The sequence below is a fragment of the Dendrobates tinctorius genome, unplaced genomic scaffold (genome assembly GCF_039654945.1).
Source record: "Dendrobates tinctorius isolate UK_male_01 unplaced genomic scaffold, ASM3965494v1 ptg000003l, whole genome shotgun sequence".
Lineage (NCBI taxonomy): Eukaryota > Metazoa > Chordata > Amphibia > Anura > Dendrobatidae > Dendrobates > Dendrobates tinctorius.
In genome coordinates, this window is record NW_027361671.1 from 43110711 (window position 1) to 43135022 (window position 24312).

General features: G+C 42.9%; 1 protein-coding gene across 4 annotated transcripts in view; it reads left to right on the plus strand.

The window, feature by feature from the left end:
- Nucleotides 1–24312, plus strand: part of FER (FER tyrosine kinase) — a 416817-nt gene that overhangs the window by 227564 nt on the left and 164941 nt on the right. For all 4 annotated transcript variants that reach the window (XM_073548571.1, XM_073548350.1, XM_073548410.1 and 1 more), the window contains exon 15: nucleotides 15286–15342. In XM_073548571.1, the coding sequence (XP_073404672.1) occupies nucleotides 15286–15342 (57 nt within the window). The remainder of the gene's footprint in view (nucleotides 1–15285; nucleotides 15343–24312) is intronic.

Here is a 24312-nt window from a genome sequence, read left to right on the forward strand (position 1 = left end):
CCCAGCACTCGCTGAAACTGTAAAACTACTTTTTCTTCTACTTATGTTTTGCAACTTGAGGATTACATATTGCTTCCTGAATTCTGACTGCTTAAGCAGCCCTTGTAAAGTGAAGCTGTCATCAGAAAATCACCTATTAATTAAACCATATTTTTGTGTTAAATGAATTTTGCAAAACTTTTTGGACGTGGTATTTATTTTATTTTTTCCTCTCACAATCTGCATTAAAAAAAAAAAATCTTAATCTTCTAATTTTCAGTCTGGCCACTGGGGTCATTTTAAACTCCTAATTCCTCTAGTTTTAGGCAAAACACATATATACAGCCACACTAGTCAGTTTCTAGCCCTATTGTCATGATCCAGTCTGTGTTTCAGTTCTGTCTGCCCCTTTCCTGGACTGATCATGTCAAGGGTTAACCTTTGCCTGGCCTTGTTTTGAGTAGAGGTTTGCTATTTCTTCCTGCTGCGTCCTGCAGGCCATGTCTGTTATATTTTTTGAGTATCTGACTCTGGTAGTACCCTGATGTGTCCTGCTGCGCTTTCTGACCTTGCCTGTGTCTGTTCCTCCCTCTCTGCCCATCCCGTCTTATTGTTTCCTGAATGCTTTTGGATTTCCCAGTGTTTGACTCTGCTTTGACTCTGACTTTCCCTCTGGTCCCTGGTACTTCTGCCTTTTGTCTGGTATTGACCCTTTGGCTCTTCACTGACTCTGTGCTTGTTTTTTCCTTTTGTTCTGCGTGACTGTCTAGGTTTTGACTCGGCTTGTTTGACTATTCTACTGCCACCTGCTGGTAGCTTCACTGCAGGTCTGCTCTTGCTGACTTGTTTCCGTCCTTCCACTCTATTGCCAGCTAGTGGAGGCTGCAGTGTGACACCTATATGTTGTCTAGTGTGCCTGTATAAAGGTGACTGAGGAGGAGGGAGTGCAGGGCCAGATGTGACGTTGCCTATTATGTATGGTGGATCCTGTGTATCAGCCCTGTATAGAGGTGCTACCTGTCATTGTAATTCTGCCTCTGATAAGAAAACCGTAAACTTCCTGAAAGTATAGACGTTCAAATCACCCTCCATACATACTAGACTGTCGGCCATACTAATCTGAAGTCTACGCGTTAGGTCGTCCGTCCAATGAGTTTGACGTTCCCGATTTCGGACTGCTGATCGTATCGTCGCCAGGAAATAAAAAGGCATGTGTGGCGACTACTCGCTCATGTGGAACACGGGGACAACTTGACCAACAAGCATTCCTGTGTATAAGAGCCAGCTGAGATGGCTGTCAGCCGACCAGTATAGGTGACAACCATCTAATGTGTATGGTGGACGTAAAAGGAAGCTGGCACCAAGACGTCACTTACTGGGCTGTGTTGTACAGCTTTAATAGATTCAGTGTTTTATCATTAGGAGATTTTCTAGACCGAATTGGCCTCATGAATGAAGTGAGACTTCGCTGGAATCAGTGTTGATGTCCTTACTTCATGCCGCTGTTGGATAACAAAGCAAAAACCTGCCAATTCCCTTTGAGCCTGAATATGCCCCAGTTGCCAGTGTGTAACCTGCGAGAATCTTAACTTTTGTTTTTTAATAAAGATTGTGATGCTGCAAAAAAAAAAAAATTACCACAATCTTTCAGCTATACATGTAACACAAAAATCTAAGTTAAACAATAGGTTATTTTCTGGTGATGGCTTCTCATTAAGATGAAGTTAGGATAGCAGGATGACTTAGTATCTGGTAATGACATTTTCTGCAGATATGTCTGACCTCTCCAGGTGATATATGAATAATAAGTATAACCTTGCATATATTATTTTGTAAACTCAATTAACCTATTTCTGTAAACCACCTACTACACAATTTGATTAAAGTAAATGTGGCGGAATGTATCAAAACCGACTCGCTGATTGCCCACGTGTGTTTTCCTCTGAAGCCTGCAGTGTTTCGGAGAACACTTACTATGTCCATACATTGCTTTTTTGCTGCTTTTTTTGCAGCCAAAACCTGATCTCTTGTCATTAAAAAAGCAAGCGGACAAAAATCAAGGTTTTGCTGGCTTTTTGGCTTCTTTTCTTGCTGTGTTTTTTGTAGAATTTTTCAGGATCCCAAAGTTCAGCTTTGCTTCCACCATACAAGCATGAACAATGCAAGGTGTTGGGGCACCAATGCAAGACGTAGGTGACACCATCAAACATTTTTGGAACTAAAAGGCAAATTGATCAAATTATTTAGTGGAAAAAGGTTTTTTTTTTGTCTGAAAAAGTAGTGACTATTCTGAACTTTTTGTTCATGAAATAATACATAATTAGAAATGTAACAATAGTGGTGTGGGGTTTGAATTGGTCTGGAATAGGTTTACCTAACACATTGGCAGTGCATTTTGTTAGGAGGAACACTGCTTACTCCTTTACACATTGGACAGGGCCATGCTGACTATTAGGCATTGTTCATTTTCACACACTGGTCAGGCAATGTTTAGTTTCCCACATTGGTCCACCATTGAATTGCTCAGCCAATGTTTACTTTAAAACTGTGTGCCCACGTTGCTTTTTTTTTTTTTAAGCGTTTTTGATGCGTTTTTCAGGGTCAAACCGCATCAAAAACGCTTAAAAGAAGCATCCCATTCATTTTAATGCATTTTGGCCTTTTTGTGCCAAAGGATGCGTTTTTTACCGCTAAGGAAACGCTTAGCGGTAAAAAACACAGCATGTTCATTAATTTCCGCTTAGGTCCGGCTATTTCCTATAGTCCAAAAGACGTGCGGAAAAAAACCGCATCAAAAACGCGCGTTTCTTGCGCAAAAAATGCGGGTTTTCTGGGAAGGAGACCCGTTTCCTGAGCGTTTAAAAGCGTTAACGTGGGCATATAGCCTAACACATCACTGTAGGAACCCTATCTGCCATTATCAGGGAAGGAAACAAGACATTATGGTTTAAACTTGAGAAAATCGCAAAAATATACGGGTTTAACATCCTACTGTACGTTCTTTTTTTTTTTTAACACAAAAAATGCAGCAAAAACTGATTTTTGTGCTTTTTTGCACTTACTAATTGCTTTTTGCTGCTTTATTGCTCTTACTAATTGCTTTCTATGGGTGAAAAACACTGTAGTAACGCTGAAAGAATTTTTTTTTTTTTTTAAAAGGCAGCAGTTTTCTAATTCACTCAGAAAACATCCAAAGCGTGTGTGCATGAGATTTCTGAAATCATGCAGCTTTTGCTGGTACTGTAAAACGCAGCCTTTATTGTGCATAAAAAAAGCAGAAAAATTAAGCAAAAACGCGATGTGTGAACAAAGTCTTAAGATGGCTGCTGGGGATGAGGTGTCAATGATGCCGCCATCTCTCTGCCCACTCACATAATTGACAGGTCTCTCCCACTCTGCCTAGTTGAGCCTTGGGGTAGGAAGAAGCTGATGACTGAATTATCCACGATTGCTGATGTTAGGACTAGTAGATACATCTGCATGATGATGGGCAATACACAATGATACTGTGCGATATAGTACAGAAAACTGCTGAGCTTAGTTATATAAACACATTAAATACATAGTGGTATAGGTGGTAGAATTGGTAACACAACATACATGAGGTACTCTGGGCTCATGGAGTAGGTAATAATCTTCTCTAAATAGCATTACTGGGAGATTAATAGCAATGGTATCCCAAGTATACCAAGGCTCTTTAAAGGGAACCTGTCAACAGGATTTATTTCAGTGAATGATTAGCAGCGCTATGGCAGCTTCCTAGTACCTTGTCTGTTCATCTTTGTTTTATATCCAAGTGTTGCAGCAGTTGGTTTAAAAATGAAGTCTAATTCGGACATGTTCCATAGTTTGAGTTCCTTTGACTGATCATAGACAGACGCTCATAGAGGAACAGCCAAGCCTAATCTGCTGTTATCGTGACCACGGAGGTGTGATTGTTGCCAGTCCCTCTTCTGCTGCTCATCGCTGTCGATGTCTTGCACGTGATGGGGCATCAATCTCCCATCTGGGCGTGAGAACTGCAGATTCGGCTTGACTACTTTGATGAGCAGCTGCCTCTCCAACAGGCCAAAGAATTTTAAATGTGGCATGTGCCATAATTAATCTTAGTTTTTGGACTGATTGCTGCAACTCTAAACAAAGGGGATGATAGGAAATTGTACAGAGACTGTGATACAGTGATGTTAGAGTTAGTTTTCCGATTTTTGAAAACTTGCTTAAAAAAAAAAGCCTACAAACTGAGCTCATGTTACCCAAAGCTCAGTAGTTCTGAGCAGCTGCATTGCTGTTGACATGAAATCCGCACTGCTGACCATTACACACCGGTAGCGCGTGGAGCCTTGGTCCTGGGTCATGGAGGATAATTAAACCGCTGATTGTTTTTTCGAACAAATTACAGCCGTAAAACCCCTTTAATACATTATGGGGTAAGATTGTTGGCAGGTAAAGGCCCCGTCTCACATAGCGATATCGCTAATACGTCACCGATTTTGTGACGCAACAGCGATCTCGCCTGCAATCTCCCTACATGTGACACGCAGCAGCGACCGCCCCCCCCTGCTGGATATCTCTGATCGTGCAGGAATGTCCTGGGCCATTTTTTCGTCATCGCGCTGGCCAGCATGCATTTCCGTGTTTGATCGCTGGATCATTGCTGTGTCGTTGAAGAGATCTGCCTATTTGACAGATTACTAGCGATCATTTAGCGACGCACCAGCGATCCCTACTAGGTCATATCGTTGTTGGGATCGCTGGTGCGTCGCTAAATGAAACGGGACCCTAAGGCACTTTGCATGCTGACCTTAGCAAGTTGTTACTGTAGATTAGAACAAGACCTGAGGGAAAAAAAACCTCCAAACAGTTGGCGTCTGGTTTCTATTACTTTGCCCTCTGTTCAGTAACCCCCATCGTCCAATATGCTGCGAGCCACATGAATATGGATGCAGGAGGCTTGGCTCGAGAATAACAAAGAAATAAAACCTTGCAAATATTTTCACCTTGAAACATTTTGGATGTTTTGAAAATATGCTTTGTTATTTGAGGTCGACCTGTAGATCAATTTCTCCAGCTATTGTATCTATTTCTTTGGTCTAAATGTGGTGTTATGATTGCTACCGTAAACTAAGACTATCAAAATAAAATTCCGTTCTGAACATTCTGTAGACTTCCAGAACTTTTTTGATTATATGACATTCATTTGCATTTTCCCTCAAACAGGAGTTCAATTCCGGGGAACATGTGAAGCTGCTCTAATAAGATAGACTAATTTGCATGCGCTTGTCAATAAGGCTTTAAGATTGAAAGTGCTTTGACAAAGTTGATCACGTGGCGAGTAATCCCATGCGCCCTCTAAATATATGCAGAGCGAGTTGGGGAATGTGTGCAATTAAGTAATCTCTCGGCAAACCTCCGCATGCTAGAAAATAACAGTTATCAGCAATAAACTCTTGCACTGACTAACATCTACAGTAAGTTGATTTGTGTTTAATTATATGAAAGGAAATTGCCATGCTGTCCATTTCTGACGGCTGCCAAATTGCTAAATGCCTAATTAGGAAAAAAATGTTTACATATGATTCATCTCATCCATTTCTCGCTACAAGTTCATATTCCTAACTAGGACAATGGCATAAATATACGAGTCATGATCAAACAAAATGTTATCATTAAAAGGACCTCACTGGTAAAACTGTATATTCTAAAAGGTAAGCATTGTGTATTCCTAGAAGGTAAGGTTGTGAACTAGAGGTTCTTATCAGTGCTAACACATGTTAGGCTATGTGCACACGTGTGCAGAAAATTTCTGCATGAAAACCGGACTCCTTCCCAGAAAACGCCCTTTTTTATTCGGACTCCCATGACAGCACCACGAGAGAGGGGATCCGCCCTTCGGGTACAGGAAACCTACAGATACAAAAGGGCGGCACCTCTCCCACGCATCAGTTGGTTCCCTGTTCCTGAGGGGACGGGATCCTGCAGATGACCGGATCCCAGGCCGGCCGGTCCAGGTAGCGGGGGGGTCTCCTACCTCGGCCTGGTGCGGAGCTCCTGGAAGACGCCACGGTGGCCCAGGATGGGTGGCACGGCAGTGGCGTAGACAGCAGGGAGCAGCGTCCGGAGGAGGTCCGTCTCCATATCAGACCGCGCCGGTGAGTATGCCCCCGGGGACTCCCAGCTCCAGCGGTGCGATCGCGGTGGTCGGGGGGGGGGGGGGCGGCGCGGCTGCAGGGCGTTGGGGCCAGGGAGCGCTCCATAGTGCAGGGCCCGGGCGTTCCGCGTGACTTCCGGTTACGCCAGGAGTCGCGGTGACGTCATGGGGCGAAGCCTCGGGGCGTTGGCGGCGCACTGCGCAGGCGCCGGAACGCAAGATGGCGGCGCCCATCGGGAGGACCCCAGTAGGCGCCGGTTCCCCTGCCAGAAGCGGCGCCAGCTGGGGGGGGAGGAGCCCTAGTAGAAGGGGGGGCGCGGCAGGAGATAGCTGCTGTCCGGGGGAGGGGTATATAGGCAGGACCCTAGATGGGTGCCTTGCCTTGGCCACATTATTGCAAGCAGTAATGGAGAGCAATCAGGAGCAGCAGCAGCAAAAGCAGCAGCTACGGCGGCAACAGCGACAATCTTCACTGCCTCCCCTGGATGACCTTAGGCAGGTCAAACAGAAGAAGAAAGAGGCCCGTGACAGTAAAGAGCGTCCGGGACGAAGTGACCAGTCCAGTCATAAGAGCTCCGCTAGGCGGACAGGAGCATCGACTGAGAAAAATCCCCCTCATTCTCCGGTACTTGATTGTGGCACTGGTAAGTGATCTTCGTGAATGTTCACTCAGTGACAGGGCCTCCTTCTGTGTTTTATTCTAGGGGAAGAAAGCTACGAGTAAAACCAGACACAGGGAATGCGCACTCTGTGCATGCCCGTTACCAGATTCATGCCCCAAAAAGTTATGTCCCCCCTGTATCCAGCAGACAGTGGCGGAAAAGTCGCCTGCAGTAGCGGCGTGTTTAAGGGATATAGTAAGGGCAGAGATGAAGGAAACCCTAAAATCCCTGTCCCAATCAGAGAGTGTGAGAGGTGAGGACCCGGGGGAGTCGGATTCCTCAACAGAGTGGAGGAGAAGTAAGGGCTCCCACATTTCATCTCCCTCGTTCTCCTCAGAAGACGAGGACTCTGGTCGGTTTTGCCTGCCGCTCGACCGTGTAGACAAATTGGTAAAAGCGGTCAGAGGAACAATGGAGGTGGAGGAACCGAAGCCTCAATTATCCATGCAGGATATGATGTTCGGGGGGCTGGAGCAGAAGAAGCGTAGGGTCTTCCCACTAAATGAAAAGATCCAGGATCTCATCCGCAGAGAGTGGAAAAAGCCAGATAAAAAAGGGTCGCTACCACCAGCCCTCAAGCAGAGATATCCTTTTGACGATACAGCAATGAATACTTGGGACAAGGCCCCAAGTTAGATGCGAAAGCATCGAAAAAATCCTCGCTACCCTTTTTTATGTGTTTTTTACCCGAACTTGAACCCAAACCCCAATGAAAACATTCGGGAACTCTGGAACTCCAAACATTGCAGCGGACTTCAGTGAGAAGTCTGTGTTCAGCTGGTCAAAATTACTGTTGTTGTGAACAGTTAAGGACGTTGAAGATGAAATGATCTCTAAAAGGGCTAGTATTAAATTACACATTTCCTTTGTATTTTTTGGAAAAAATATACCTATTTTCATCTTTTATATATTATAAATTACTTAAAGTAAAATGGGCCGATGCAAAAGTTTGTGCACTCTGCATCGTTAGTACGTAGTAGCACCCCCTTTTCAAAGTATCACAACTTGTAAGGCTGAGTTCACATTACGTTTAGGCAGTCTGTTAGACTGACTGCGTTACACCGCGGCATAACGCGGTGTAACGCAGTCGGTTAACGCTGCCATTGCCCTCCATTGTCGGGCGCATCGCGACGCATGCCGTTAAGCGGCATGTGTTCGCGATGTGCCGTCATTCAGTGACGGGCTGCAGCGTCTGAGGCTCCATCACCGCTAGCGTAGATGAATCATCTGCGCTGCCTTAACGCAGTACGAACCTGGCCTAAAGACTTTTTGCAGCCAGACAAGAGTCTTTCAATTCTCGTTTGAGGAATTTTCATCCATTCTTGCTTGGATCCGTTGTAGCGCTAAAACGGCCATTGTACAGTCGTCGTCCCCCCCCTCGCCAATCACTAGTTTGGGCACATATCCTGGATTAAAAGACTGTTAAAATTGCAGCTTGTGGTGAGTGCTACTTTTCATTGCGCTCTACTCACATTTCAGGCGATCTCTATTGTGGGTGGAGCACGACCAACTTGTGCTGCATGTGACTAATTGTATACAAGAGGACTGGTTATGCAGATTTAGTAGGGCTGGCACCTACCCAGCTTCACATCTATATATGTATTATATATGCACATTGAATAGTTTTGGCCAAACATTCTGGCTACCTACCCCATCGATCACAAGAGCAGGTGCACTGAATCCTCCATTGTATCAAGCAACAATGCTCAATCCCCACTCCATATATACGGGGGAGTCCTTACACCCTGACCTGATGATATTTTGGGATCCCAGTTGCCTGAACTCCACCATTCAGTTATCCCTGATCCTGTGGATAGGCCATTATTGTCAGATTTGAGCCAGACTACAGACTAATTATATGTCATCTATAAACTATAAAGAAATGTCAGCAGAGAAGCTGTAATGAACACTTGGAGTGTGTTTTTTTTTTGTTTGTTTTTTTTTAAATCAAGACTTTTTGCAAAGTTTTTACAACTTTCGATGGATTGGAGCATGATAAAATCAGTTTGCACAGATGCTTGCCACAAGGTTTGATGCTGTGATGAAGTCTAGAAGCGTGTCTAATGACTGTACTAAACTGGAAGACACCGTTTCCACTTCCTCACCACCATTGTAACAATTGTAGAAATAACCTTTTTTATGGCATTTTCTTGCCTTGTTTGCGCTTTCCACTTAGCCTCTTCTAACCCGACAGCTTAATGCTTCTTGGTTTGATCCTTGGAGACACGTTCCTTGTTCTATCCCTCTCGAGTGTTGTCTGAACCGAGGTATAAATAGTTTGTTCAGTGTTTTAACATTTCAGTAGCACTTTCATGCAGCCTTGGTAGAAAAGCTCTTGATCTTTATAGACTTTATTTTTATTCTGTGCTTGAAATACATAACTGTTTGGTCATAAGAAATGTGAACTACATCTTATTGGGAAGCGAGTCTGATCAGATGTGAAAGTTGTAAGATCCCACTTTGTTGTCTGGTGCAGCGAAGGTTAAGGGTTAGTATGACCCAAGTTGGGTTATTCTGCTGAAGTATGACAATAGGAGGCAAGATTTATATAAGGATTTTGACTAGGTGTCTCGTGTCCCTGGTAAACCACAACTCTACCACTGATTGGCAGCTTACTGTCAGTATACAGTGTACATAGAAAGCTGCCAATCAGTAGTGTGGGCGGGGTTATACAGAGCTCAGCATTCAGAGCTCTGCACAATCTGCAGAAGAGAAATCTGTGACCTTAAACTGTCAGAAAAACTGTAGGGGATCAAAAGCGCACAAGACCATACACTTTTCGGTATAAGAAAAGTAAAAGGAAGGTGCTCACCTGATCAAGTTGTGTCCAGGCACAACTAACCTGAAAATAAGTTGCTGCTGTCTCGTGGCAAAGGGATGATCGCCTCCTGGATAGTTGACCAATTTGGATGATTACAGAAGTGCTGCCTGAAGAATGAAGAATTCTTTGGACCAAGATTATTTTATTTGAATGGATTTTATTTCCACAAAACGTTTCAACTCTGGACTAGCGTTTTTTTTTTTTTTTGTTTTTTTTTTCAATTGCATGGCGAGTGGTTTTCAAGAGGCTGGAAAGTGCAAATTGTCAACATTGGGTGCCTGCAAATGTTTTTTCACTTGAAAAAGATGCTAGTCCAGCATTGAAATGTATTCTGGAAATGGCTCATCCTGGTTATAAGGGTTCCTTATTACAGCAGTGCAGCCTAATGTAGTGTTTATATATCCTGGAGGAGGTCATCTCCCAGCCACGAGGCAGCAGCAGCCACTATTTTCAGGTGTTCATAGCTGTGCCTGCTCACAAACTGATCAGGTAAGCACTTGAACTAATGTCAGCTGAAGCTGCCGCTGTTGACTGGTTCGGCCAACGGTGTAATATCTAATGGGGCGCCGGTTAACTGGTGGTCGGGAGAGATGTCAATTGGGAATGTCCAATTTCAGACTGACGATTGCATTGTTTTCACATAGATAAGACAGTGTTTGTAAGTGGCATTTCATGGAGAACGCAAGAGCATTCGTCTGAGCGAACGCTCTTGTGGATGAAAGTTTCTGTTGAGATGGCTGTCAGCTGACCGATTGGCCAAAGAATTGTACAGGCGACTCCCATCTAATGTGTATGATCAGCCTAAGTGATACATCACTATAATCGGGGTTTCTGTCCTTACTATCAGATTACATAGCAAAAACTTACTGATAGATTCCCCTTACAGAAATTTGGCATCAAGTTTTTGCCTCTCCATCTGAGAGCCGTATAATATAGGTGCTGAGACCCTTATTCCAGCAGTGTATCACTTAGGCCTGTTTCACACTTCCGTTTTTTCAAATCCGTCAAAATCCGTTGGTTTCCGTAAAAAAACGGATCCGCCATTTTTTTTGCAGGATCCGTTTTTGTCCCATAGCGGTTACCGCAGATCCGTCAAAAAACGAATCCGTTTTTTAAAAAACGGATCCGTTTGCATCCGTTTCCTTCAAAAAAACGGAAACGGATCCGTTTGGCGGACACAAAAACGGAAGTGTGAAACAGGCCTTACTGGGCTGCTTGCTGCAATTTTGATAAAATCAATGTTTCATCTGCTACAGATTTCGGTTGTCAAAATGCTGAGCTCTGTATAACCCCGCCCATACCATGATTGGCAACTTTTTGCCTATGCACAGTGTACACAGCCATCAATAGGTGGTGGGATCAGGGTTATATAGAGATAATGAATATGGAGGACTACATGGCAGCAGGTTTACTAGTCCTCTTGTTTTGATTAAATGATTTTTATTTTTGCCAAAAGTACCGGAAGCAGACCAGTAAGTGACACATTGCTGGCATTGTGGTCTCTATTAACACATTGTTACTACCTAATCTGAGAGTAGCATAATCTGGTGCAAGATTCTAGGTACTTGGTGCAGTACCATTGGCAAGTATGAGGAAATAAAGGAGCAAATGAAGCCCTCAGAGTGTGTATTAAAAAGTTCTCCTTTCTCTTTTACTGGCATAACACTCCATGGAAAAGGGGTTGACAAAGCCCATGTAAAAAATCAGGGTAGCTTTCGCTTGGCCCCTTCTCATGCCCCTTATAGGAACAGATTTGAGTGCCTCAATCCAAGGCTTCTCAAACATGGGAGAATCCCAATCTTAACAGTATTCACAGTTTAGGAAATATTTAAAATATTGCTCAATTTATTTTTATTTTTCTTCCAGGTCCTAGGGTAAAATAAAAATTATGCACTGTAACCTGAGAGAATTTCCATCCTAATACCCTGTCAGGTTTTGAGCGATGCACTTGCACTTTAGCTAGTACTTTGGCAGAGGCAACTATTCTGCAGTCGGCGAATATCATGTAAGATTCTAATTATTAGAAGCGAAGTACAATAGTCTCAGTTGCCCCTGCAGAATACTCTCCAGTCTGCCGTTGGGCAGAAAAGTATCATTGGAGACATTCTTTACAATCAATGGAAATTCAGCCGCTTCTTTGCCTCTTCCAGATTTTCATTTTTTCGCTTTCGTTTTTTTCTCCCCTTCTTACAAGAGCCATAACTTTATTTTTCTGGCAACATAACCCTATGAGGGCTGGCTTTTTGCAGGCGAGGTGTTCTTTTTATTGACACCATCTATTTTATGTCATGATGTAGTGGAAAACGAGAATAAAATTCTAAGTGTGTCAAAATTGCTACAAAGCACAGTTCCTCCAGTGTTTTGGGGGTTTCTTTTTTCAGCGTTCATTGTATTGTTAGCATGATATGATTCTCCAGGTCAGTACGATTGTGGTGAAGCTAAACATGCAGAGGTTTTTATTGTTTATTTCAAGTGGTAAAAAAAAAAAAAGTTCACACAAAAAATAAAAAAAAATGACTTTTTCCCATTTTCCAAGACTTGTAACTTTGACAATTTTTGGAGAATGGATCTGTGTTAGGGCTTATTTTGGTGCCCTTAGCTGAAATTTTCATTGATACCATTTTGGGGTAAATATGATTTTTTGATAACCTCTTAGAATAAAATATTACAAAATAATGTAGTTACTATTATCTAAAAAAAATTTTCTTTCACAGTATTTGTTTGTCTCCTTATGGGACTTGAACTTGTGATTGATCATTTGTATTGGATACAGCGATACCACAGTATTGCTGTGTATAGCAAACATCTATCTTCCGTGAAAACCAGACATGGGCTGGGGTCCCATTAGTGTATGGCATCTGATGCGATATGCTAACGACACTCGGCTCCTGCTCTGCTGCGAGCGTGATCCAGTGTCAGTGCTCTGGTCTCCTATTCTCTCGCATGACCAGATCGGACCACAGCTGTGGAGGGGACTGAGAAAGCAATTTCTCCATCTCCACTGCTGCCGGCGTCTGTTTTAATTGCACTCCACTCTGGTGATATCCGAGTGCAGTGCACTGTTTTACACACACCCATAGACTTGTATGGGTGTGTGTGATCTGATAATCTGGCACATGCTGCTATTCTTTTCGCATGCCGAATGGGCATGAGAAAATAGTTGCAGATGTGAGTGGCACCATAGAGAAACATTATGGTAAGTTTAATCTGATTTTTTTTTTTTTTTTGTCAGATTTCATTCTTCCATTTGTATCACAATTGGGGATGAGCCCATAGGTTGACATTCATTAAAGTGCCGTCACGACAGGCACAGGGGTCTTCAGCAAACCCGCAGCTGTCATGGAATCCTATTGGCACCCCATGATCGCATTGAGGCGGGACGGTGGTGGTTTTAATAGCATAGGCCACAGACTGTATATACCTCTGTCATGGCTTGACTGAGGCACTTAACAGGTTAACAACCACAAGGAGAGTGGCTGAATCCGCATCAAAGACAGAGTACTAGCCAGCTTATAACAATATGTCCTATGTCTGTAAGGTGTTGAAGCAGTTTTATTGCCCTACCGGCTCATTACACTCCGCAAGCGACTTTAGACTATCATCCGCACTAATGTATACCTTCCACTCTCGGCTCCAACACTTCTCACGAGTTGCACCAATCCTCTGGAATGCCCTACCCCAAGAAATTAGGTCAAACCACAACTTAAACTTTTTTAGGCGCTCCCTAAAGACACATCTGTTTAAGGCGGCCCATCACGTTACCTAATTGAAGTCCTTTTATAAATGGCCCATTCACCCTTTCTCTGAACATAATTTTCCTCGAACTATACTGCACCCACAAGCAGTAGAAACATTGGCTGGTGACAGCCTAATTCACCCTTTACCTATCCCGCATTCCCTCAAGATGGCTGGAGCATCATTGTAAATAAGCACCTGTGCTTTGTCACTCCCACCTCATTGTAGATTGCTAGCTCTTACGAGCAGGCTCGTCATTATTTTGCTTATATTGTTGTATTATCTTTACTTATGTCTTGTGTATGAACTGTTGAATTGTAAAGTGCTGCGGAATATGATGGTGCTATATAAATAAAGATTATTATTATTTCTTATAGATAGAAGCCAGTGACCAGACACAGTAACCTACTTCTTGTGCTGGATGCCAAGTCACCTGTTAAAAGCTTACATTAACCAGCTGAACCAGACATGACTATTATAAAAGCCAAATTCCAGCTACACTGCTGACAGTCAGGCATGGTCACCAAATCTAGTAGTATACATCCATATGAACCTGTGTCTTGAGATCGTCATACACCATAGATGGCTGTCCACGAAACGCTCGTTCAGTCAACATTTGTGCCAGCAACTACCCTACACACATGAAAGCTTTTCTAAGCTCATAAGCTCTCAGCGTTTAGAAAACAGAAAGCCACTGTCAGACACCCCTGGCACAGGCTTATCTTCTGTAGAACAAAAGGATTTGGTGTTTGTACTCAAATCGCCAATCCTTACCCCTCCCCCACCAAAATGATTTTTGGGAGCGCATCAAAAGGCCTCTACTCATCAGATGGCTGGCTGATCCTGCTGACTTACAGGGGTATTTCCATCTCCAAGATCCTGTCCAAATATGTAGTAGGTGTAATAATAATAGTAGCAATTTCCTCCAATTAGAAATGTAGCGTAGTTTTTCTGTTTTAATGTCTCTTTCCTCTTGCACAGGGATTGCAGGACCTTATGTATCCATGGTAACGACCACTGATACAGAGACAGCTAGTTTCTAGTGGTCATAAACATGGATACCTAAGGTCCTGCAATACCTGCACATGAGGAAAGAGACATAGTTAATCGGAAGAGCTATACTACATTTTTTATTGAAGGTAATTTGCCAATATTGTTATTACTACATCTACATATTGGAATATGATCTGGGAGATGGGAATGCCCCTTTCAACCCTGTCTGTCAGGGCCTTTATTGTGAGTGAGCCTGTAGACGACCTATCTTTTGCTCAAAATAAAAAATAATTTCAGTTTTAACATATGTGAAAATTCCCTATTTTCATTTAATATTGTAGGCGAAACTGCTCCTTGCAGAAGAAATGTATCACAGAGTAGAACAAGGCAGATTAATGAATACTGTGTGACTATTGACCCATACATTGACAAACTACCTATGTTTGTTTCTCCATTGCTTTACTTCTAATATCTGCCTAATTTAATTTTTCCAGTGTATTTGAAAACACGTTTTTATCATTCTTATGTTCTTACAATGTGGCAGAAATGAATGTTTATCATATTAGAGGACAAGAATTGAGTTATTCCAAGCGTAAAATATTAGGCTGATAAGGAATCACTAGACATTATGAGCGCTTCATTCTTATCTGCTACCATGTAAGTAATTTTAGTATTCAAAAGCAGACGGGGCCATATCCGGATCATTGTGTAACGGGACATGCTGTGCTATGCTTATAAAGACGCCATCGTGCTGTAGGCTTTGCTCTGTAAAATGAAATTACAGCAATGTAGCTTTTAATATCCTGTTGTGCCAGAGTATTTTACGAGCTTTTATGATGGTTTCAGCAGTGTGGTAGTAATTGTAATATTCTCTACAGTTCTCCCCATCTGCTTAAGAGATCTTTTATCAAGTGTAGAGTGATATGATTTTTTTCCTATTTCTACAGGATAAAAAATGGATTCTCAATCATGAAGATGTGACCCTTGGAGAATTACTGGGCAAAGTAAGTAAATGGTAATATAAAATAGGTACATTGTAAAAATAAACTATGATGTTTGATAATGCGTATTCTTGCTATATTAAAAACAAAAAAATATTTTTGTTACCAATTGTGTTATGACAAAGCAAGGGAACAAATTCATTGTGGCTCCATGGTCTAAAAGCATTTTTAGACACTAAATAGAAAAAAAATCCTACATGGCTTAAGATTGAAAGACTTTTTAGTAAGTCAATCTCTTGGGCCCCAAAACCTCAGTATTCCAAATCCAACTTAAAGGGGTTGTCCAGGCTTTCTGTCTAATTTGTGTGTACCTAGGATGAAGAAAGTTGACCGTTTGTAATATACTCCCTGTCAGCATTCTGCATGGTGTCCTAGATATCACACCAATCATGTGAGCAGCTCTCTCCTCATTCTGGAAGAGCTGCTCACTCCCTGACTAGAGTTTTCCTGTCTGGCAGACCTCATGCCCCCATTCTCTACCAGACCCTCCTTCCTCTGCCTCCTGCTTTAGCACACGGTGCAAGGCAGCAGGGAAATGAAAAGGCTTCTACATAGGTGAGTATAATGTGCTGTATGCATCCATCCCTCATCCATTCAACCCTCCCTCATCGATCCTGCCCTCCCTCCCTCATTCATCCAGCATTCCCTCCCTCATCCATCCAGCCTTCCCTCCCTCATCCATCCGGCCTTCCCTCATGCATCCCTCCCTAACCTCCCTCCCTCATGCATCCCCATCTAACCTCCCTCATGCATCCCCTCCTTAACCTCCCTCACTCATGTATCCCTCCCTAACCTCCCTCCTTTCAGTCACAGGGGCGGCAATGGCTTAGTCCCTGTTCTGAGATTACAGAGGAGCTGGTCTAACCATGCCCCCAGCCCTGAATTGACACTGACTCTGCATTGCCCATCGGCTGTCAATCAGGATCGGACGCGGTTACAGCAAAGTTCTGTACACTCTGGAACAGTGACTGAGCTGGCGCTGCCACCTTGACCGAAATCGGAACACTGCAGGGGGGAATAAAGTTCATTTTCTCCCTGCATTGTTTGGCTACGTTCTGGCACCGGGCAAGTTAATGCCATAACCTGCAGATAAACCCCATATCTGCAGGTTAATAGCATTTTCTTCTGGTGACCGGTTCCATTTAACACATAAAAATCAGTATTTCTTGAATGCATTATATTGCAGTATGCATCACATGGATGGCGCACACATACGCACAAATGGTAAAACTGGAACATGCCACACTTTCACATGTACATATGAAGGAGGTCTAAAATGTATTATGAGGTTCTTCAGCAGCTGAGCTGTGAATTATGAGGTTGATATGTAGACACGTACACACATACACACACACTTAGACTCTTGTAGACACACAGTACTATAGACTGAGGTTCTGCCGCAGCTGAAGTGGATTAGGAGGTGTATATGTAGATTTACACACACATGTGACTATAGAATCTTCACCCCACAGTACTCATATGTTGGGGTGATGTGGAGACATGTGAAGCTCTGTCGCCACTGTGAACGTGATGTGGAGACATGTGAAGCTCTGTCACCACTGTGGATGTGATGTGGGGACATGAGATGCGCTGTCACCACTGTGGATGTGATGTGGGGACATGTGACGCTCTGTCACCACTGTGGATGTGATGGGACATATGACACTCTGTCACCACTGTGGATGTGATGGGACATATGACGCTCTGTCACCACTGTGGATGTGATGTGGAGACGTGATGCAAAATCGAAAAAGGGCTCCGTCATGAAGGGGTTAAATTTTATGTTGGTGTTGGTACCCTGATTCCAACATTCATTGTACAATGCAGGTATTTCCAAACCTTTGCCAGTGTCAAAAGTTGAAAACCTCCACAACCAACTACTTAATGAGGAAGTTAATAGAAGAGTATTTTCTTACTGCACAACTTAATAAATTAAAATGTTTGCAAAATACGGTAGATCATCAGGGGCCATACACTGCGTTATTTTACTCAGTTTCCCAGTTGTCAGGAATTGTATTAATTTTACTTTTAATTAATATCTATATTGTCTTTACAAGTAAAGTGTGAATGAACATTTTTAAAACAGAACTTGGCTCCGGGCCCTGCAGGTCTGAAGTGGAGAAATTAATCATTTGAGAATTAGACCAATTCCAATATATTCTGTACTATGAAGCAAATTTACAGTAGAACTAAATAATGAATTCCCTTTTTGGAAATTGATATGTTGAATATTTAACCATACATAGTGTGTACTAAGGCCTGTTTCACACCCGTCTTTCAGATCAGTTGTTAACCGCCAAAATGGCGGAAAACGGATTCGTTGGAGGACTGACAGGAACGTGGCACCAGACCGTTGTTTAGACAGATCCGGCGAAGGCTGAATTTTAAAGGAACCGTGCTTGGAAAAGAGAGAGAGGTCCGTCTTGTCATGTCAGCGGACGCCAAAATTTTGGCGGATCTGTAAAAAAACCCCGGATCCAACGGATGCCCATCCGTCAAGATCCGCCGATAATGCAAGTCAATGGGGAAAAAACGGATCTGCTAATAAAAATGGCGGATCCGGGTTTTTTTGCAAAACGGCGGATTTTGACTGATGGAGGCAAACTGATGTGTGAAACAGGCCTAAGACGGATTCAGTGTTAAGTATGATTTTGGAGTTTTCTATTACATTTCCTTTCCCATATCGTGCAGTATTAGGTGGGGTGGAGGGTATCCCCCCACCCCAAAAAAAGAAAAAAAGCTTTGTGTACCCAAAAGTTACATGTATAACTGTGTAGAATGGAAACGTAACACATACTGACTATCTAAAGGCAAAGGCCAATTAATATTTCCTGAACGCTAAAGGGGATCATTAAGAAGATAAAGGGGTTCTTGGGACATATTATTCATAGGATCAATATCAGATCGGTGGGGGTAAAACTCCTGGCTGAATCACTGATCAGCTGTTCTAGGCTTCGCGGGTATCGGAAGTAGAAACTGTATAAAGCTGCACAGGTGCAGTTATGTTAAGTGTGTAGCTGCCACTGCTGGGTACTGCAGATCAGCTCCTGTTCCCACAGACTACTGCTAACTTGATATTGATGACTGAAAATCTGAATTATAGGTCAGAAATATGATATGAATGGAGAGCCTCTTTAAATCAGCCGCTGCGCAGTGCATTTTAAGATATTGAGTGGTGTTATCCCAAAGAATATACTGAGCGTAAAATAAAGGTAAATTTAAACTCATGGTAGCCACCTATTACCAAGTGCTGAACAGCTACATATAAGTTTCTTTTTCGCTGGGCTGGTGGGAACATTATTATTATTAACGCCTTTGTTCTGTCCCCAGGCAGTACATGTTCTATTTACACCAGGCGATATGCTGCCCATAACCACAACTTCTATGCTGGCAATGAAGATCCGATCACCTAACAAACAAGCGTTTTGGTTCACTTTTGGGTGATATTCGGGTACAAGCATCACTGCCAATCCCTTTTTGTTTTCCTATTATTGTTCCTTGTAAATGGACCAAAAGTCTATTGATCACATTGAAGCAGTCGCACCCTAGAGCTGCTTAACTTGACAACGGAAGACACAAAGAAAAATTGGTCATTATAGAAGAAGGGTATGTCTGGAAGGTGTGCATTTCTGCTCAATTCTCCCTTAATACAGGGTTCCCCAACTCCAGTCCTCAAGGCCCACCAACAGGTCATGTTTTCAGGATTTCATTAGTATTGCCCAGGTGATAATTGCATCACCTGTAGAATACAAGGGAAATCCTGAAAACATGACCTGTTGGTGGGCCTTGAGGACTGGAGTTGGGGAACCCTGCCTTAATATATTAAAAATGCTGAAATCTTCTGTGGATATTCACACATTTAGCAGCAGAATGACCTTTTTTTCTGAATTGAGTGTCCCCAGGATGTGAATGGTTGTCCCCATAGAATATATCCATGTCATGTGAGAGTTATATATTACCGTATATACTCATGTATAAGCTGACCCCCCTAATTTTTCCACAAAAAACTGGAAAAACTTATTGACTCGCGTATAAGCCTAGGGTGGAAAATGCAGCAGCTACTGGTAAATTTCAAAAATAAAAATAGATACCAATAAAAGTAAAATTGAGACATCAGTAGGTTAAATGTTTTTGAATATCCATATTGAATCAGGAGCCCCATATAATGCTCCATACAGTTCATGATGGCCCCATAAGATGCTCCATACAAAATACGCCCCATAAAATGCTGCACAAGGGTTAATAATTGCCCCATAAGATGCTCCATAGAATAATATGCCCCATATAATGCTCCATAAAGGTTATGGCCCCATAAGATGCTCCATAGATTATGCCCCATAAGATGCTCCATAGATTATGCCCCCATGTGATGCTCCATAGACTCTGCCCCCATGTAATGCTCCATAGACTATGCCCCCATATGCTGCTCCATAGACTATGCACCCATATGCTTCTCCATAGACTATGCCCCCATATGCTGCTCCATAGACTATGCCCCCATATGCTGCTCCATAGAATATGCCCCCATATGCTGCCCCATAGACTATGGCCCCGTAGACTATGCCCCCATATGCTGCCCCATGGAATATGCCCCCATATGCTGCCCCATAGAATATGCCCCCATACGCTGCCCCATAGAATATGCCCCCATACGCTGCCCCATAGATTATGCCCCCACATGCTGCCCCATAGAATATGCCCCCATATGCTGCTCCATATATTATGCCCCCATATGCTGCTCCATATATTATGCCCCCATACGCTGCTGCTGCAAAAAAAAATTGCCATGCTCACCTCTCCTCGCTGGGGGCCAGGTGCCGGTGTCGCCGCTCGCTCAGGGCCTTGGCACCAGAGATATTCACCTGTCCCGGGTCCATCGCTGCTCACTGCTGTCTGCCGCTTCCTGTGTCAGTGACTGTTCAGCCAGCAGAGGGCACGGTGCGCACTAACCACGTCATCGCGCCTTCTGCTGCCTAAATGTCACTGACACAGGATGCAGCAGACAGCGGTGAGCAGCAATGGACCCGGGACAGGTGAATATTGGATATACTTACTCCTTCCTGGCGCGGCCTCTGCAGCCCCGCTTCTCCCATGGTCTCCCTTCCTTCAGCGATCACGTGGTATCGCTCAATAAAATCATGAATATGTGCATATTCATGAGTTTAATGAGCGGTACCACGTGACTGCTGAAGGAAGGAAGGGAGACCGTGGGAGAAGCGAGGCTGCAGAGACTGTGCCAGGAGGGGGTAAGTATGATCTCTGACACCCCCCCTCCCCCTCCTTCGCCGACCCCCAGGTATATGACTCGTGTATAAGCCGAGAGGGAGACTTTCGGCCCCCCAAAAATGGGCTGAAAATCTCGGCTTTTACACGAGTATATACGGTACATAGATCTGGCACCATATAGGAGGCGCAGATATGGCTCCACGTTTCCTCCTGTATTACTGGTAGGTTTTTATCAAGGACATATGGGTGAGTGGGCTCCACATTACCCCACACACCTGGCCACTACTCAAACAGATGTTTTTAATAAAGACCTAATATACGTCGAAACGTTGGACAATATTTGTATCTCCTCTTTGGTGGCGGATGTGAATAAAACAAATTTGCAGCAAGTTGTTTTATGTCTTGACCTTAGCACCAACAAATTATCACTACAATGCTATGGGACCATTGTCCTTTCCTTGAGCAGGACCACTAATACTGGCTGAGTTGATGGCTTGTTTTTACGTGGATTAATATATGTATTAATCTGCTCTGGATTTTACCTTCACCCTTTCTTTTTAAATAGTTGGATTAAATAAAGCTTTGTTCTTTGTTATTATCCTGGACATCAGCTTACAAAACCAAAAAACCTACTGTTAAAGCTTCAGAACAGATAATGTCCTCTATAATGATAATTTGGCATATTATGCTATTGAACATTGTAAGCGCCCATGTAATGAGTGAAGGAAATGCAGCAATGTACCTATAGACTCCTCAGGAGACGCTGTTAGCATAGAGATATTGGCTCTATAGCATGAAGTAATATTATCTGAGCCCAATATGTTTCATACATATCACTATTATACTCTTCTCAACATGTAAATTACAACCCCAAGAAAGAAAAGTCGTTGAATTATGGAAAAAACAGGATAGACTTGTTAATAATAGGCAAATGATAAAAATCTAGAAACAATTTTTTTCAAAAAAATCAATTTATTTGTGAGTATGTACAACTTGGCACGCCTTGAGGTTATATATCATTATCTGAGGAACTCATATCATCAAGCTCCTCTGTTGGCAACTACCTTTGCAATTGCCAGCCAATGATGTATCAGATGTGCTTAATGGTAACCAAGTTCAGTGATGCTGCAGATCATTGTAGGCAAACTGCTCACAGTAGCAAGGCAACACATGGTCTGGCATAGTGGTGTTGAAAAAAGACTCCTGGTGCTTAGGAGAAAAGGCTGTACCGCTAGATCCACCACCAAAGCAATGTAATACCAAGTTGTTAGTGTACCTTGATTGAAGACTGGAAGGGTTCATCAACTGTACCTTTTGCAGTGTGAAGTTCGCTTGGGAAGACCTCTTAAAGGCATTGCCCACGTGGTCATGTGGTGTCCTGATCTCCACATTTTATCATTACCTCTGGAGTTCTGCTTTGGTCTTAAATACAGTGATTACCGAAGACTGGTCAGGAGCCCCTGTGGGTAAAACCTTAAAGAGGGAACATCATACTGGTCCTACTTCTGGTATTATGGGGTGGTGTGTAGGATAGCTGAACCCCTCTAGTCCCTGTTCCAGGTACACTATAATCATACGATAATTTATTGATTTTGGTGGTGGAACCAGTGGTAAGGCCACTGCTACAAAGTGTCACAGGAGCAATTCTGCCACACTACAATGCCAGACTATTATGTTGTTTGTGCTACTGCGAGTAGCCTGCATAGTGTAAACGTGCTAACCATTGCTACTTGGTTATGGGGCTGATACCGATGCAAAGGGAGCCGCAAACAGCGGATGTTGATGATCTGTATGCACAAAGGCATTTAGCATGGCAGAACATTGCTTAGACAACCATTAATAACCTCATTTATTGCATGCAAAGGTGTGCAAGTCTTGTGTGGTGATCATAATTCATTCTGAATAAATCGAGATGTGATGAAAATCATTTCTATTTTTTCATCCTTTGGCTATCATTAGCATGGCTATCTATCATGTGATTTCCATAATTCCCAGATTTTTACTTCTTGGTGTTTGTGATTTCAATGTTGAAGAGTGTATGAAACAACATAGAGGATTTCATAGTATACTGTCCCTCTTCAAGAGGGGTTGTTAGCTATAAAAGCATTGGCCATATCCATATACGAGTACAATGATGTCCTGTGATAGCCATATTGTCTACACCCTCAATATCTTAAATCACCCACCATTCACAATATGTTACATGTATCCCACTATTAAATGAACCAACATAGAGGGACATAATAAATGAATCACAAGCCATATGCTGTCCCTGTATACTGGAATGTGATTGACAGGTTGGTCACACTTGTCAAGCATAGTGTTTGACAATTGTGATCAACTTTTTACTATTGATGCTGCCTGTGCAGCATCAATAATAAAAGATACAACGTAAAAAAATAATAAAATTAAAAAAAAAAAGTTTATTCTCACCTTCCGACGGCCCCCGGCATCCTCCGGTCCCAGTAATGCTTAGTGCGAAGGACCGGAGATGACGTCACTTGCGAGAGCGCAACGTCATCAGCGGTCTTTCGCGCAAAGCATTACTAGGACTGGAAGATGCCGGGCGCGTGGTGAGAGGAGGGAAAGAGTCCGGGGGCCGTCGGAAGGTGAGTATATCACTATTTTTATTTTAATATTTTTTACAGGTTTATGGTACCCAGGGCATGGAGGAGAGTCTCCTCTCCTCCGGACCCTGGGTACCATCCGCACATTGAGCGCTGCGTCGGTCATCTCCCGGCTGCATCGCCGCTGACCTCCATGCGGAAGGAGATGACCCGCGGCAACAGTTGGGAGATCAGTGGCTAGCGCCACAGATCTCCCGACGGTAGTGGTGGTGTGCGTCGTTCGAATGCCACACCAATTCGCGGACGGACTGCTCCTGACGCTGATTGGTAATTATAAACATTTGGTGGCAGACATTAAGATAAGGTACATATCCTTCCCATCGGTACATATTTGGGATTTCTCTAGCTGCAAGAGCCCAGTCCTGGACATCTCCATTGATCGCTTGATTACCTAATACATAATAACTTTTGTAATTCTACAAACACTAAGTGATGTCTTTATATTAAGATTAAATGTTCCTAGATTTTTGATATTTCTTTCATCTGTGTATCCTTGTATATTGAAGCTAGTTTGGGCCAGAGTGGAGCCTCTTACAGGACAACCTGCACCCATTATATTATGTATACCTCATGTCTTTTTTTCTTCAAGCTTTCTTTGATTTGTCTGGCTTTGGGTTGACACCTTTTTTGCAAGTAAAATTTCTAGTGGTTGTAAAAGGGACACCAAATAGACTTTCTTTTATGTCTGAAAGAGCGATTCACCTAAATCTCTAGTCATTTATAACTCTTAATGCTTTTTTGAATGAAGAACAGAGCTTCATATATTCATGTAAAATATGCACATAAGTTTTGTCATTTTAGCTGTTTAACAAAACATTTTCAGAGTACAGTTATATAATTAATATGGGCTTAAAGTGCAGACTCTCAACTTTAATTTGAGGGTATTCACATCCTAATTAAAGTAAGTGTTTAGAAATGGCAGCTCTTTAATATGTAAGCTGCCCAATATGTAGCTGCCTCATTTTAACGGGACCAAAAGTATTTGGACAATTATTTAATGGGCCGCATGCGCTATTCCCTCGTTAATTTATCATCTGTTAAGTAGTTATAGGGCCTAAAGCTGAATACAGGTGTGGAATTTTCCTTTGGAAGCTGCTGTTGTTAACCCACAACATGTGGT